This window comes from Phyllobates terribilis, unplaced genomic scaffold (genome assembly GCF_046119375.1).
Source record: "Phyllobates terribilis strain yellow unplaced genomic scaffold, ASM4611937v1 Scaffold_25__1_contigs__length_18738178, whole genome shotgun sequence".
NCBI classification, from domain to species: Eukaryota; Metazoa; Chordata; class Amphibia; order Anura; family Dendrobatidae; genus Phyllobates; species Phyllobates terribilis.
In genome coordinates this window covers 28,804-44,473 of record NW_027362785.1, presented here as the reverse complement: position 1 = coordinate 44,473, position 15,670 = coordinate 28,804, and the positions used below count along the sequence as shown (strand labels likewise).

Below are 15,670 nucleotides of genomic sequence, written 5' to 3'. Positions count from 1 at the left end.
ATATACACACACAGGGGGGGCACACACACAGTATATACACACACAGGGGGGGGCACACACACAGTATATACACACACAGGGGGGGCACACAGTATATACACACACAGGGGGGGCACACACACACACAGTATATACACACACGGGGGGGCGCACACACACCGTATATACACACACACGGGGGGGCGCACACACACAGTATATACACACACAGGGGGGCGCACACACACAGTATATACACACAGTATATACACACACAGGGGGGGCACACACACAGTATATACACACACAGGGGGGGCACACACACAGTATATACACACACAGGGGGGGGCGCACACACAGTATATACACACACAGGGGGGGGCACACACACAGTATATACACACACAGGGGGGGGCCACACACACACAGTATATACACACACAGGGGGGGGCACACACACAGTATATACTCACACAGGGGGGGGGGCACACACACAGTATATACTCACACAGGGGGGGGGCCACACACACACAGTATATACACACAGGGGGGGGCACACAGTATATACACACACGGGGGGGCACACACACAGTATATACACATACAGGGGGGGCACACACACAGTATATACACACACAGGGGGGGGGCACACACGCACACAGTATATACACACACAGGGGGGGGGCACACACGCACACAGTATATACACACACAGGGGGGGGGCACACACACACAGTATATACACACACAGGGGGGGGCACACACACACAGTATATACACACACAGGGGGGGGCACACGCACACAGTATATACACACACAGGGGGGGCACACACAGTATATACACAAACAGGGGCGGCACACACGCACAGTATATACACACAGGGGGGGACACACACGCACAGTATATACACACACGGGGGGGGACACACACGCACAGTATATACACACACGGGGGGGACACACACGCACACAGTATATACACACAGGGGGGCACACAGTATATACACACACAGGGGGGGGGGGCACACAGTATATACACACACAGGGGGGGGCACACAGTATATACACACACAGGGGGGGGCACACAGTATATACACACACAGGGGGGGGCACACACAGTATATACACACACAGGGGGGGGCACACAGTATATACACACACACAGTATATACACACAGGGGGGGGCACACACACAGTATATACACACACAGGGGGGGGGCACACACACACAGTATATACACACACAGGGGGGGGCGCACACACACACAGTATATACACACACAGGGGGGGCACACACACAGTATATACACACACAGGGGGGGCGCACACACAGTATATACACACACAGGGGGGGGCGCACACACAGTATATACACACACAGGGGGGGCACACACACACACAGTATATACACACACAGGGGGGGCACACACACACACAGTATATACACACACAGGGGGGGGCGCACACACACACAGTATATACACACACAGGGGGGGCGCACACACACACAGTATATACACACACAGGGGGGGGCGCACACACACAGTATATACACACACAGGGGGGGGCGCACACACACAGTATATACACACACAGGGGGGGGCGCACACACAGTATATACACACACAAGGGGGGGCGCACACACACACAGTATATACACACACAGGGGGGGCGCACACACAGTATATACACACACAGGGGGGGGCGCACACACAGTATATACACACACAGGGGGGGGCGCACACACACACAGTATATACACACACAGGGGGGGGGCGCACACAGTATATACACACACAGGGGGGGGCGCACACACACACAGTATATACACACACAGGGGGGGGCGCACACACACACAGTATATACACACACAGGGGGGGGCGCACACACACAGTATATACACACACAGGGGGGGCGCACACACAGTATATACACACACAGGGGGGGCGCAAACACACAGTATATACACACACAGGGGGGGCACACACACAGTATATACACACACAGGGGGGGGGGCCACACAGTATATAACACACAGGGGGGGCACACAGTATATACACACACACACAGTATATACACACACAGGGGGGGCACACGCACACAGTATATACACACACAGGGGGGCGCACACACACACAGTATATACACACAGGGGGGGCACACACACAGTATATACACACACAGGGGGGGCACACACACACACACACAGTATATACACACACAGGGGGGGGGGCACACACACACAGTATATACACACACAGGGGGAGCACACACACACAGTATAAACACACAGGGGGGGCGCACACACACAGTATATACACACACAGGGGGGGGCACACACACACAGTATATACACACACAGGGGGGGGCCACACACACACAGTATATACACACACAGGGGGGGGGCCACACACACACAGTATATACACACACAGGGGGGGGGCCACACACAGTATATACACACACAGGGGGGGAGCACACACACACAGTATATACACACACACAGGGGGGGGGGACACACACACAGTATATACACACACAGGGGGGGGCACACACACAGTATATACACACACAGGGGGGGGCACACACACAGTATATACACACACAGGGGGGGGGCACACACACAGTATATACACACACAGGGGGGGGGACACACACAGTATATACACACACAGGGGGGGGCACACACACAGTATATACACACACAGGGGGGGGCACACACACACAGTATATACACACACGGGGGGGGCACACACACAGTATATACACACACAGGGGGGGGCACACACACACAGTATATACACACACGGGGGGGGCGCACACACACAGTATATACACACACGGGGGGGCACACACACACAGTATATATACACACACGGGGGGGGGGGGCCACACACACACAGATATACACACACAGGGGGGGGGCAAACACACAGTAGGCAAACACACAGTATATACACACACAGGGGGGGGGACAAACACACAGTATATACACACAGGGGGGGCACACACAGTATATACACACACAGGGGGGGGGCACACAGTATATACACACACAGGGGGGGGGCACAGTATATACACACACAGTATATACACACACAGGGAGCGGCACACACACAGTATATACACAAACAGGGGGGGCACACACACAGTATATACACACAGGGGGGGCACACACACAGTATATACACACACAGGGGGGGCACACACACAGTATATACACACACAGGGGGGGCACACACACACAGTATATACACACACAGGGGGGGCACACACACAGTATATACACACAGGGGGGGGCACACACACAGTATATACACACAGGGGGGGCACACACACAGTATATACACACACAGGGGGGGGCACACACACAGTATATACACACACAGGGGGGGGCACACACACAGTATATACACACACAGGGGGGCACACACAGTATATACACACACAGGGGGGCAAACACACACAGTATATACACACACAGGGGGGGCACACACAGTATATACACACACAGGGGGGGGCACACAGTATATACACACACAAGGGGGGGCACACAGTATATACACACACAGTATATACACACACAGGGGGGGGCACACACAGTATATACACAGAGGGGGGGCACACACACAGTATATACACACAGGGGGGGCACACACACAGTATATACACACAGGGGGGGGCACACACACAGTATATACACACAGGGGGGGCACACACACAGTATATACACACAGGGGGGGCACACACACACAGTATATACACACACAGGGGGGGGGCGCACACACGCAGTATATACACACACAGGGGGGGCACACACACACAGTATATACACACACAGGGGGGGGCACACACACACAGTATATACACACAGGGGGGGGGCGCACACACGCAGTATATACACACAGGGGGGGGCACACACACACACAGTATATACACACACAGGGGGGGCACACACACACAGTATATACACACACAGGGGGGGGCACACACACACAGTATATACACACACAGGGGGGGGGCGCACACACACAGTATATACACACAGGGGGGGGCGCACACACGCAGTATATACACACACAGGGGGGGCACACACAGTATATACACACACAGGGGGGGGCGCACACACGCAGTATATACACACACAGGGGGGGGCACACACACACAGTATAAACACACACAGGGGGGGGCACACACACACAGTATATACACACACAGGGGGGGGGCGCACACACACAGTATATACACACACAGGGGGGGGGCGCACACACGCAGTATATACACACACAGGGGGGGGCACACACACGCAGTATATACACACACAGGGGGGGCACACACACACAGTATATACACACACAGGGGGGGCACACGCACACAGTATATACACACACAGGGGGGGGCACACGCACACACACACAGTATATACACACAGGGGGGGGCACACACACACAGTATATACACACACAGGGGGGGGGCGCACACACACAGTATATACACACACAGGGGGGGGCACACACACGCAGTATATACACACACAGGGGGGGCACACACACACAGTATATACACACACAGGGGGGGGCACACGCACACAGTATATACACACACAGGGGGGGGCACACGCACACACACACAGTATATACACACAGGGGGGGGGCCACACACACACAGTATATACACACAGGGGGGGGGCCACACACACACAGTATATACACACACAGGGGGGGGGCCCACACACACACAGTATATACACACACAGGGGGGGGCACACAGTATATACACACACAGGGGGGGGCACACACACAGTATATACACACACAGGGGGGGCACACACAGTATATACACACACACAGGGGGGGGCACACACACAGTATATACACACACAGGGGGGGGCACACACAGTATATACACACACACAGGGGGGGGGCACACACAGTATATACACACACAGGGGGGGGGCACACACAGTATATACACACACAGGGGGGGGCACACACAGTATATACACACACAGGGGGGGGCACACAGTATATACACACACAGGGGGGGGCACACACAGTATATACACACACAGGGGGGGCACACAGTATATACACACAGTATATACACACACAGGGGGGGCACACACAGTATATACACACAGGGGGGGGCACACACACAGTATATACACACAGGGGGGGCACACACACAGTATATACACACAGGGGGGGGCACACACACAGTATATACACACAGGGGGGCGCACACACACAGTATATACACACACAGGGGGGGCGCACACACACAGTATATACACACACAGGGGGGGCACACACACAGTATATACACACACAGGGGGGGCACACACACAGTATATACACACACAGGGGGGGCACACGCACACAGTATATACACACAGGGGGGCGCGCACACACACAGTATATACACACACAGGGGGGGGGGCCACACACACAGTATATACACACACAGGGGGGGGCACACACACACAGTATATACACACACAGGGGGGGGGGCCACACACACACAGTATATACACACACAGGGGGGGGGCCACACACACACAGTATATACACACACAGGGGGGGGGCCACACAGTATATACACACACAGGGGGGGGCACACACACAGTATATACACACACAGGGGGGGGACAAACACACACAGTATATACACACACAGGGGGGGGCACACACACACAGTATATACACACACAGGGGGGGGCACACAGTATATACACACACAGGGGGGGGGGACACACAGTATATACACACACAGGGGGGGGGACACAGTATATACACACACAGGGAGCGGCACACACAGTATATACACACAGGTGGGGGCACACACACACACACAGTATATACACACACAGGGGGGGGGCACACAGTATATACACACACACACACACACAGTATATACACACACAGGGGGGGGGACAAACACACACAGTATATACACACACAGGGGGGGGGACAAACACACACAGTATATACACACACAGGGGGGGGGCAAACACACACAGTATATACACACACAGGGGGGGGGCAAACACACACAGTATATACACACACGGGGGGGGGCAAACACACACAGTATATACACACACGGGGGGGGGCAAACACACACAGTATATACACACAGGGGGGGGGCACACACACAGTATATACACACAGGGGGGGGCACACACACAGTATATACACACAGGGGGGGCGCACACACACAGTATATACACACACAGGGGGGGCACACACACAGTATATACACACACAGGGGGGGGCACACACACAGTATATACACACACAGGGGGGGGCACACACACAGTATATACACACACAGGGGGGGGCACACACAGTAGATACACACACAGGGGGGGCACACACACACAGTATATACACACACAGGGGGGGGGCACACACAGTAGATACACACACAGGGGGGGGCACACACACACAGTATATACACACAGGGGGGGCACACACACACACACAGTATATACACACACGGGGGGGGCACACACACACACACAGTATATACACACACGGGGGGGGCACACACACACACAGTATATATACACACACACACACACACACAGCATATACACACACACAGGGGGGGCGCACACACACCGTATACACACACACAGGGGGGGGCGCACACACAGTATATACACACACAGGGGGGGGCGCACACACATACAGTATATACACACACACACACACACACAGTATATACACACAGGGGAGCGCACACAGTATATACACACACAGGGGGGGGCCACACACACAGTATATACACACACAGGGGGGGGGGCCACACACAGTATATACACACACAGGGGGGGGACACACAGTATATACACACACAGGGGGGGACACACAGTATATACACACACAGGGGGGGCACACAGTATATACACACACAGGGGGAGGCACACAGTATATACACACACGGGGGGGCACACACAGTATATACACACACAGGGGGGGGCACACACAGTATATACACACACAGGGGGGGGGCACACACAGTATATACACACACAGGGGGGGGCACACACAGTATATACACACACACATGGGGGGCACACAGTATATACACACACGGGGGGGCACACACACACAGTATATACACACACAGGGGGGGGCACACACACACAGTATATACACACAGGGGGGGCACACACACACAGTATATACACACACAGGGGGGGGCACACACACAGTATATACACACACAGGGGGGGGCACACACACAGTATATACACACACAGGGGGGGCACACACACAGTATATACACACACAGGGGGGGCACACACAGTATATATACACACACGGGGGGGCACACAGTATATACACACACGGGGGGGCACACACACAGTATATACACACACAGGGGGGGCACACACAGTATATATACACACACAGGGGGGGGCACACAGTATATACACACACAGGGGGGGCACACACACACACAGTATATACACACACAGGGGGGGGCACACACACAGTATATACACACACAGGGGGGGGCACACACACAGTATATACACACACAGGGGGGGGGCACACACACAGTATATACACACACAGGGGGGGGCACACACACAGTATATACACACACAGGGGGGGGCACACAGTATATACACACACAGGGGGGGGCACACACACAGTATATACACACAGGGGGGGCACACACACACACAGTATATACACACACAGGGGGGGCACACACACACACAGTATATACACACACAGGGGGGGCACACACACCGTATATACACACACAGGGGGGGCACACACACCGTATATACACACACAGGGGGGGCACACACACCGTATATACACACACAGGGGGGGCACACACACCGTATATACACACACAGGGGGGGCACACACACCGTATATACACACACAGGGGGGGCACACACAGTATATATACACACACAGGGGGGGCACACACAGTATATATACACACACAGGGGGGGCACACACACACAGTATATACACACACAGTATATACACACACAGGGGGGGCACACACACAGTATATACACACACAGGGGGGGGCACACAAAGTATATACACACACAGGGGGGAGCACACACACACAGTATATACACACACAGGGGGGGGCGCACACACACACACAGTATATACACACACAGGGGGGGGCGCACACACACACACAGTATATACACACACAGGGGGGGGCACACAGTATATACACACACAGGGGGGGCACACACACACACAGTATATACACACACAGGGGGGGGGCACACACACACAGTATATACACACACACAGGGGGGGCACACACACAGTATATACACACACAGGGGGGGCACACACACAGTATATACACACACAGGGGGGGCACACACAGTATATACACACACAGGGGGGGGGACACACACACACAGTATATACACACACGGGGGGGCACACACACAGTATATACACACACGGGGGGGCACACACACAGTATATACACACACGGGGGGGCACACACACACACAGTATATACACACACAGGGGGCGACACACAGTATACACACACACAGGGGGGGACACACACACAGTATATACACACACACAGTATATACACACACGGGGGGGACACACAGTATATACACACACAGGGGGGGCACACACACACAGTATATACACACACAGGGGGGGGGAGCACACACAGTATATACACACACAGGGGGGAGCACACACACACAGTATATACACACACAGGGGGGGGGAGCACACACACACAGTATATACACACACAGGGGGGGGAGCACACACACAGTATATACACACACAGGGGGGGGCGCACACACACACAGTATATACACACACAGGGGGGGGGCGCACACACACACAGTATATACACACACAGGGGGGGCACACACACACAGTATATACACACACAGGGGGGGGCGCACACACACACACACACAGTATATACACACACAGGGGGGGGCGCACACACACACACAGTATATACACACAGGGGGGGGCGCACACACACACACACAGTATATACACACACAGGGGGGGGCGCACACACACACACAGTATATACACACACAGGGGGGGGGCGCACACACACACAGTATATACACACACAGGCGGGGGCGCACACACACACACACACACAGTATATACACACACAGGGGGGGGGGGACACACACACCGTATATACACACACAGGGGGGGGGGCACACACACACAGTATATACACACGGGGGGGGGCACGCACACACAGTATATACACACACAGGGGGGGGGCACACACACACAGTATATACACACGGGGGGGGCACACACACACAGTATATACACACACAGGGGGGGGGACAAACACACAGGGGGGGGCGCGCACACACACACAGTATATACACACACAGGGGGGGGCGCACACACACACACAGTATATACACACACAGGGGGGGGCGCACACACACACACAGTATATACACACACAGGGGGGGGCGCACACACACACACACAGTATATACACACACAGGGGGGGGCGCACACACACACAGTATATACACACACAGGGGGGGGCGCACACACAGTATATACACACACAGGGGGGGGGCGCACACACAGTATATACACACACAGGGGGGGGCGCACACACAGTATATACACACACAGGGGGGGGGCGCACACACACACACTGTATATACACACACAGGGGGGGGCGCACACACAGTATATACACACACACAGGGGGGGGCACACACACAGTATATACACACACAGGGGGGGGGGCGCACACACAGTATATACACACACAGGGGGGGGGGCACACACACAGTATATACACACACAGGGGGGGCACACACACAGTATATACACACACAGGGGGGGGCACACACACAGTATATACACACACAGGGGGGGGCACACACACAGTATATACACACACAGGGGGGGGGCACACACACAGTATATACACACACAGGGGGGGGGCACACACACAGTATATACACACACAGGGGGGGGGCACACACACAGTATATACACACACAGGGGGGGGGCACACACACAGTATATACACACACAGGGGGGGGGCACACACACAGTATATACACACACAGGGGGGGGGCACACACACAGTATATACACACACAGGGGGGGGCACACACACAGTATATACACACACAGGGGGGGGGCACACACACAGTATATACACACACACAGGGGGGGGCACACACACAGTATATACACACACACAGGGGGGGGCACACACAGTATATACACGGGGGGGGGCGCACACAGTATATACACACACAGGGGGGGGCACACACAGTATATACACACACAGGGGGGGGGCACACACACAGTATATACACACGGTATATACACAGGGGGGGGCACACACACAGTATATACACACACAGGGGGGGGCACACACACACACACACAGGGGGGGGCACACACACACACACACAGTATATACACACAGGGGGGGGGGCAGACACACACAGTATATACACACAGGGGGGGGGCACACACACAACAGTATATACACACAGGGGGGGGGGGCACACACACACAGTATATACACACAGGGGGGGGGGCACACACAGTATATACACAGACAGGGGGGGGGGGCACACACACAGTATATACACACACAGGGGGGGGCACACACACAGTATATACACACAGGGGGGGGGCGCACGCACACACACACAGTATATACACACACAGGGGGGGCGCACACACAGTATATACACACACAGGGGGGGGCGCACACACAGTATATACACACACAGGGGGGGGCACACACACAGTATATACACACACAGGGGGGGCACACACACACAGTATATACACACACAGGGGGGGCACACACACAGTATATACACACACAGGGGGGGGGCACACACACAGTATATACACACAGGGGGGGGGCGCACACACAGTATATACACACAGGGGGGGGGCGCACACACACACACACAGTATATACACACACAGGGGGGGCACACACACAGTATATACACACACACAGGGGGGGGGGCACACACACAGTATATACACACAAGGGGGGGGCACACACAGTATGTACACACAGGGGGGGTCACACACACACACAGTATATACACACACAGGGGGGGGGCACACACACAGTATATACACACAGGGGGGGGGCGCACACACACACACACAGTATATACACACACAGGGGGGGCACACACACAGTATATACACACACACAGGGGGGGGGGCACACACACAGTATATACACACAAGGGGGGGGCACACACACAGTATGTACACACAGGGGGGGTCACACACACACACAGTATATACACACACAGGGGGGCACACACACAGTATATACACACAGGGGGGGTCACACACAGTACATACAGGGTGCACAGTACGGTGGCCGGCGGCGCTCACCCTGCATGCTGCTGACCGTGCTGTGCTGCTGCTGTCCGGGCCCCGCTGCTGCTGCTCCTCCTCCTCCGCCGCCGCCGCCGCTGTTGCTCGGATTGGACGTCGCCATTGTTAATATATTGGATTCCAGATGAGGCTGCAATGCAGCAACCCCCACTGCGCCGCCCCCTCCCAGCATCCCTCACTCTGACGTCACTGCCCGCCCCAGCGTGACGTCACCGCCCTCCCGAGACCCCGCCCCTGCCGCTGTCAGTCATATACAGGCCGGAGCTGCTGTACAACCTCTTATATAAAGCGGACAGTCATATACAGACCAGAGCTGCTGCAGAACCTCTTATAGAAAGCTGACAGTCATATACAGGCCAGAGCTGCTGCAGAACCTCTTATAGAAAGCTGTCAGTCATATACAGACCAGAGCTGCTGCAGAACCTCTTATATAAAGCTGTCAGTCATATACAGACCAGAGCTGCTGCAGAGCCTCTTATATAAAGCTGTCAGTCATAAACAGGAAAGAGCTGCTGCAGAACCTCTTATATAAAGCTGACAGTCATATACAGGCCGGAGCTGCTGCAGAGCCTCTTATATAAAGCAGTCAGTCATATACAGACCAGAGCTGCTGCAGAACCTCTTATATAAAGCTGTCAGTCATATACAGGAAAGAGCTGCTGCAGAACCTCTTATATAAAGCTGACAGTCATATACAGGAAAGAGCTGCTGCAGAACCTCTTATATAAAGCTGTCAGTCATATACAGACCAGAGCTGCTGCAGAACCTCTTATATAAAGCTGACAGTCATATACAGACCAGAGCTGCTGCAGAACCTCTTATATAAAGCTGTCAGTCATATACAGACCAGACCTGCTGCAGAGCCTCTTATATAAAGCTGTCAGTCATATACAGACCAGAGCTGCTGCAGAACCTCTTATATAAAGCTGTCAGTCATATACAGGCCGGAGCTGCTGCAGAACCTCTTATATAAAGCTGTCAGTCATATACAGGAAAGAGCTGCTGCAGAGCCTCTTATATAAAGCTGACAGTCATATACAGGAAAGAGCTGCTGCAGAACCTCTTATATAAAGCTGTCAGTCTCATATACAGACCAGAGCTGCTGCAGAGCCTCTTATATAAAGCTGTCAGTCATATACAGGAAAGAGCTGCTGCAGAACCTCTTATATAAAGCTGTCAGTCATATACGGGCCGGAGCTGCTGCAGAACCTCTCATATAAAGCAGTCAGTCATATACAGGAAAGAGCTGCTGCAGAACCTCTTATATAAAGCTGACAGTCATATACAGACCAGAGCTGCTGCAGAACCTCTTATAGAAAGCTGACAGTCATATACAGGCCAGAGCTGCTGCAGAACCTCTTATAGAAAGCTGTCAGTCATATACAGACCAGAGCTGCTGCAGAACCTCTTATATAAAGCTGTCAGTCATATACAGACCAGAGCTGCTGCAGAGCCTCTTATATAAAGCTGTCAGTCATAAACAGGAAAGAGCTGCTGCAGAACCTCTTATATAAAGCTGACAGTCATATACAGGCCGGAGCTGCTGCAGAGCCTCTTATATAAAGCAGTCAGTCATATACAGACCAGAGCTGCTGCAGAACCTCTTATATAAAGCTGTCAGTCATATACAGACCAGAGCTGCTGCAGAACCTCTTATATAAAGCTGACAGGCATATACAGACCAGAGCTGCTGCAGAACCTCTTATATAAAGCTGTCAGTCATATACAGACCAGACCTGCTGCAGAGCCTCTTATATAAAGCTGTCAGTCATATACAGACCAGAGCTGCTGCAGAACCTCTTATATAAAGCTGTCAGTCATATACAGGCCGGAGCTGCTGCAGAACCTCTTATATAAAGCTGTCAGTCATATACAGGAAAGAGCTGCTGCAGAGCCTTTTATATAAAGCTGACAGTCATATACAGGAAAGAGCTGCTGCAGAACCTCTTATATAAAGCTGTCAGTCTCATATACAGACCAGAGCTGCTGCAGAGCCTCTTATATAAAGCTGTCAGTCATATACAGGAAAGAGCTGCTGCAGAGCCTCTTATATAAAGCTGTCAGTCATATACAGGAAAGAGCTGCTGCAGAACCTCTTATATAAAGCTGTCAGTCATATACGGGCCGGAGCTGCTGCAGAACCTCTCATATAAAGCAGTCAGTCATATACAGGAAAGAGCTGCTGCAGAACCTCTTATATAAAGCTGTCAGTCATATACAGGCCGGAGCTGCTGGAGAACCTCTTATATAAAGCTGTCAGTCATATACAGACCAGAGCTGCTGCAGAACCTCTTATAGAAAGCTGACAGTCATATACAGGAAAGAGCTGCTGCAGAACCTCTTATATAAAGCTGACAGTCATAAACAGGAAAGAGCTGCTGCAGAACCTCTTATATAAAGCTGTCAGTCATATACAGACCAGAGCTGCTGCAGAACCTCTTATATAAAGCTGTCAGTCATATACAGGAAAGAGCTGCTGAAGAACCTCTTATATAAAGCAGTCAGTCATATACAGGACAGAGCTGCGGCAGAACCTCTTATAGAAAGCTGTCAGTCATATACAGACCAGAGCTGCTGCAGAACCTCTTATATAAAGCTGTCAGTCATATACAGACCAGAGCTGCTGCAGAGCCTCTTATATAAAGCTCACAGTCATATACAGAAAAGAGCTGCTGCAGAGCCTCTTATATAAAGCTGTCAGTCATATACAGACCGGAGCTGCTGCAGAGCCTCTTATATAAAGCTGTCAGTCATATACAGGAAAGAGCTGCTGCAGAGCCTCTTATATAAAGCTGTCAGTCATATACAGACCAGAGCTGCTGCAGAGCCTCTTATATAAAGCTGTCAGTCATATACAGGAAAGAGCTGCTGCAGAACCTCTTATGTAAAGCTGTCAGTCGTATACAGGAAAGAGCTGCTGCAGAGCCTCTTATATAAAGCTCACAGTCATATACAGGAAAGAGCTGCTGCAGAGCCTCTTATATAAAACTGTCAGTCATATACAGACCAGAGCTGCTGCAGAACCTCTTATAGAAAGCTGTCAGTCATATACAGGAAAGAGCTGCTGCAGAACCTCTTATATAAAGCTGACAGTCATATACAGGAAAGAGCTGCTGCAGAACCTCTTATATAAAGCTGACAGTCATAAACAGGAAAGAGCTGCTGCAGAACCTCTTATATAAAGCTGTCAGTCATATACAGACCAGAGCTGCTGCAGAACCTCTTATATAAAGCTGTCAGTCATATACAGACCAGAGCTGCTGCAGAACCTCTTATATAAAGCTGTCAGTCATATACAGGAAAGAGCTGCTGAAGAACCTCTTATATAAAGCAGTCAGTCATATACAGGAAAGAGCTGCTGCAGAACCTCTTATAGAAAGCTGTCAGTCATATACAGACCAGAGCTGCTGCAGAACCTCTTATATAAAGCTGTCAGTTATATACAGACCAGAGCTGCTGCAGAACCTCTTATATAAAGCTGTCAGTCATATACAGGAAAGAGCTGCTGAAGAACCTCTTATATAAAGCTGTTAGACATATACAGGCCGGAGCTGCTGCAGAACCTCTTATATAAAGCTGACAGTCATATACAGGCCGGAGCTGCTGCAGAACCTCTTATATAAAGCTGACAGTCATATACATGCCGGAGCTGCTGCAGAACCTCTTATATAAAGCTGTCAGTTATATACCGACCAGAGCTGCTGCAGAACCTCTTATAGAATGCTGACAGTCATATACAGGAAAGAGCTGCTGCAGAACCTCTTATATAAAGCTGACAGTCATATACAGGAAAGAGCTGCTGCAGAGCCTCTTATATAAAGCTGACAGTCATAAACAGGAAAGAGCTGCTGCAGAACCTCTTATATAAAGCTGTCAGTCATATACAGACCAGAGCTGCTGCAGAACCTATTATATAAAGCTGTCAGTCATATACAGACCAGAGCTGCTGCAGAACCTCTTATATAAAGCTGTCAGTCATAAACAGACCAGAGCTGCTGCAGAACCTCTTATATAAAGCTGTCAGTCATATACAGGAAAGAGCTGCTGAAGAACCTCTTATATAAAGGTGACAGTCATATTCAGGCCGGAGCTGCTGCAGAACCTCTTGTATAAAGCTGTCAGTAACATACATCCGGAGCTGCTGCTGAACCTCTTATATAAAGCTGTCAGTCATATACAGGCCGGAGCTGCTGCAGAGCCTCTTATATAAAGCTGTCAGTCATATTCAGGCCCGGAGCAGCTGCAGAACCTCTTATATAAAGCTGACAGT

At 52.2% G+C, this 15,670-nt stretch overlaps 1 protein-coding gene across 3 annotated transcripts in view; it reads right to left on the bottom strand.

The window, feature by feature from the left end:
- MAP2K4 (mitogen-activated protein kinase kinase 4) overlaps window positions 1-11,529 on the bottom strand; it is a 74,055-nt gene extending 62,526 nt beyond the window's left edge. For 2 of the 3 annotated variants that reach the window (XM_073660240.1, XM_073660241.1), the window contains exon 1: window positions 11,398-11,529. In XM_073660240.1, the coding sequence (XP_073516341.1) occupies window positions 11,398-11,503 (106 nt within the window). In that variant the 5' untranslated portion in view covers window positions 11,504-11,529. The remainder of the gene's footprint in view (window positions 1-11,397) is intronic. The other variant, XM_073660242.1, reaches the window with a different exon arrangement.
- Window positions 11,530-15,670: the final 4,141 nt, after the last annotated feature.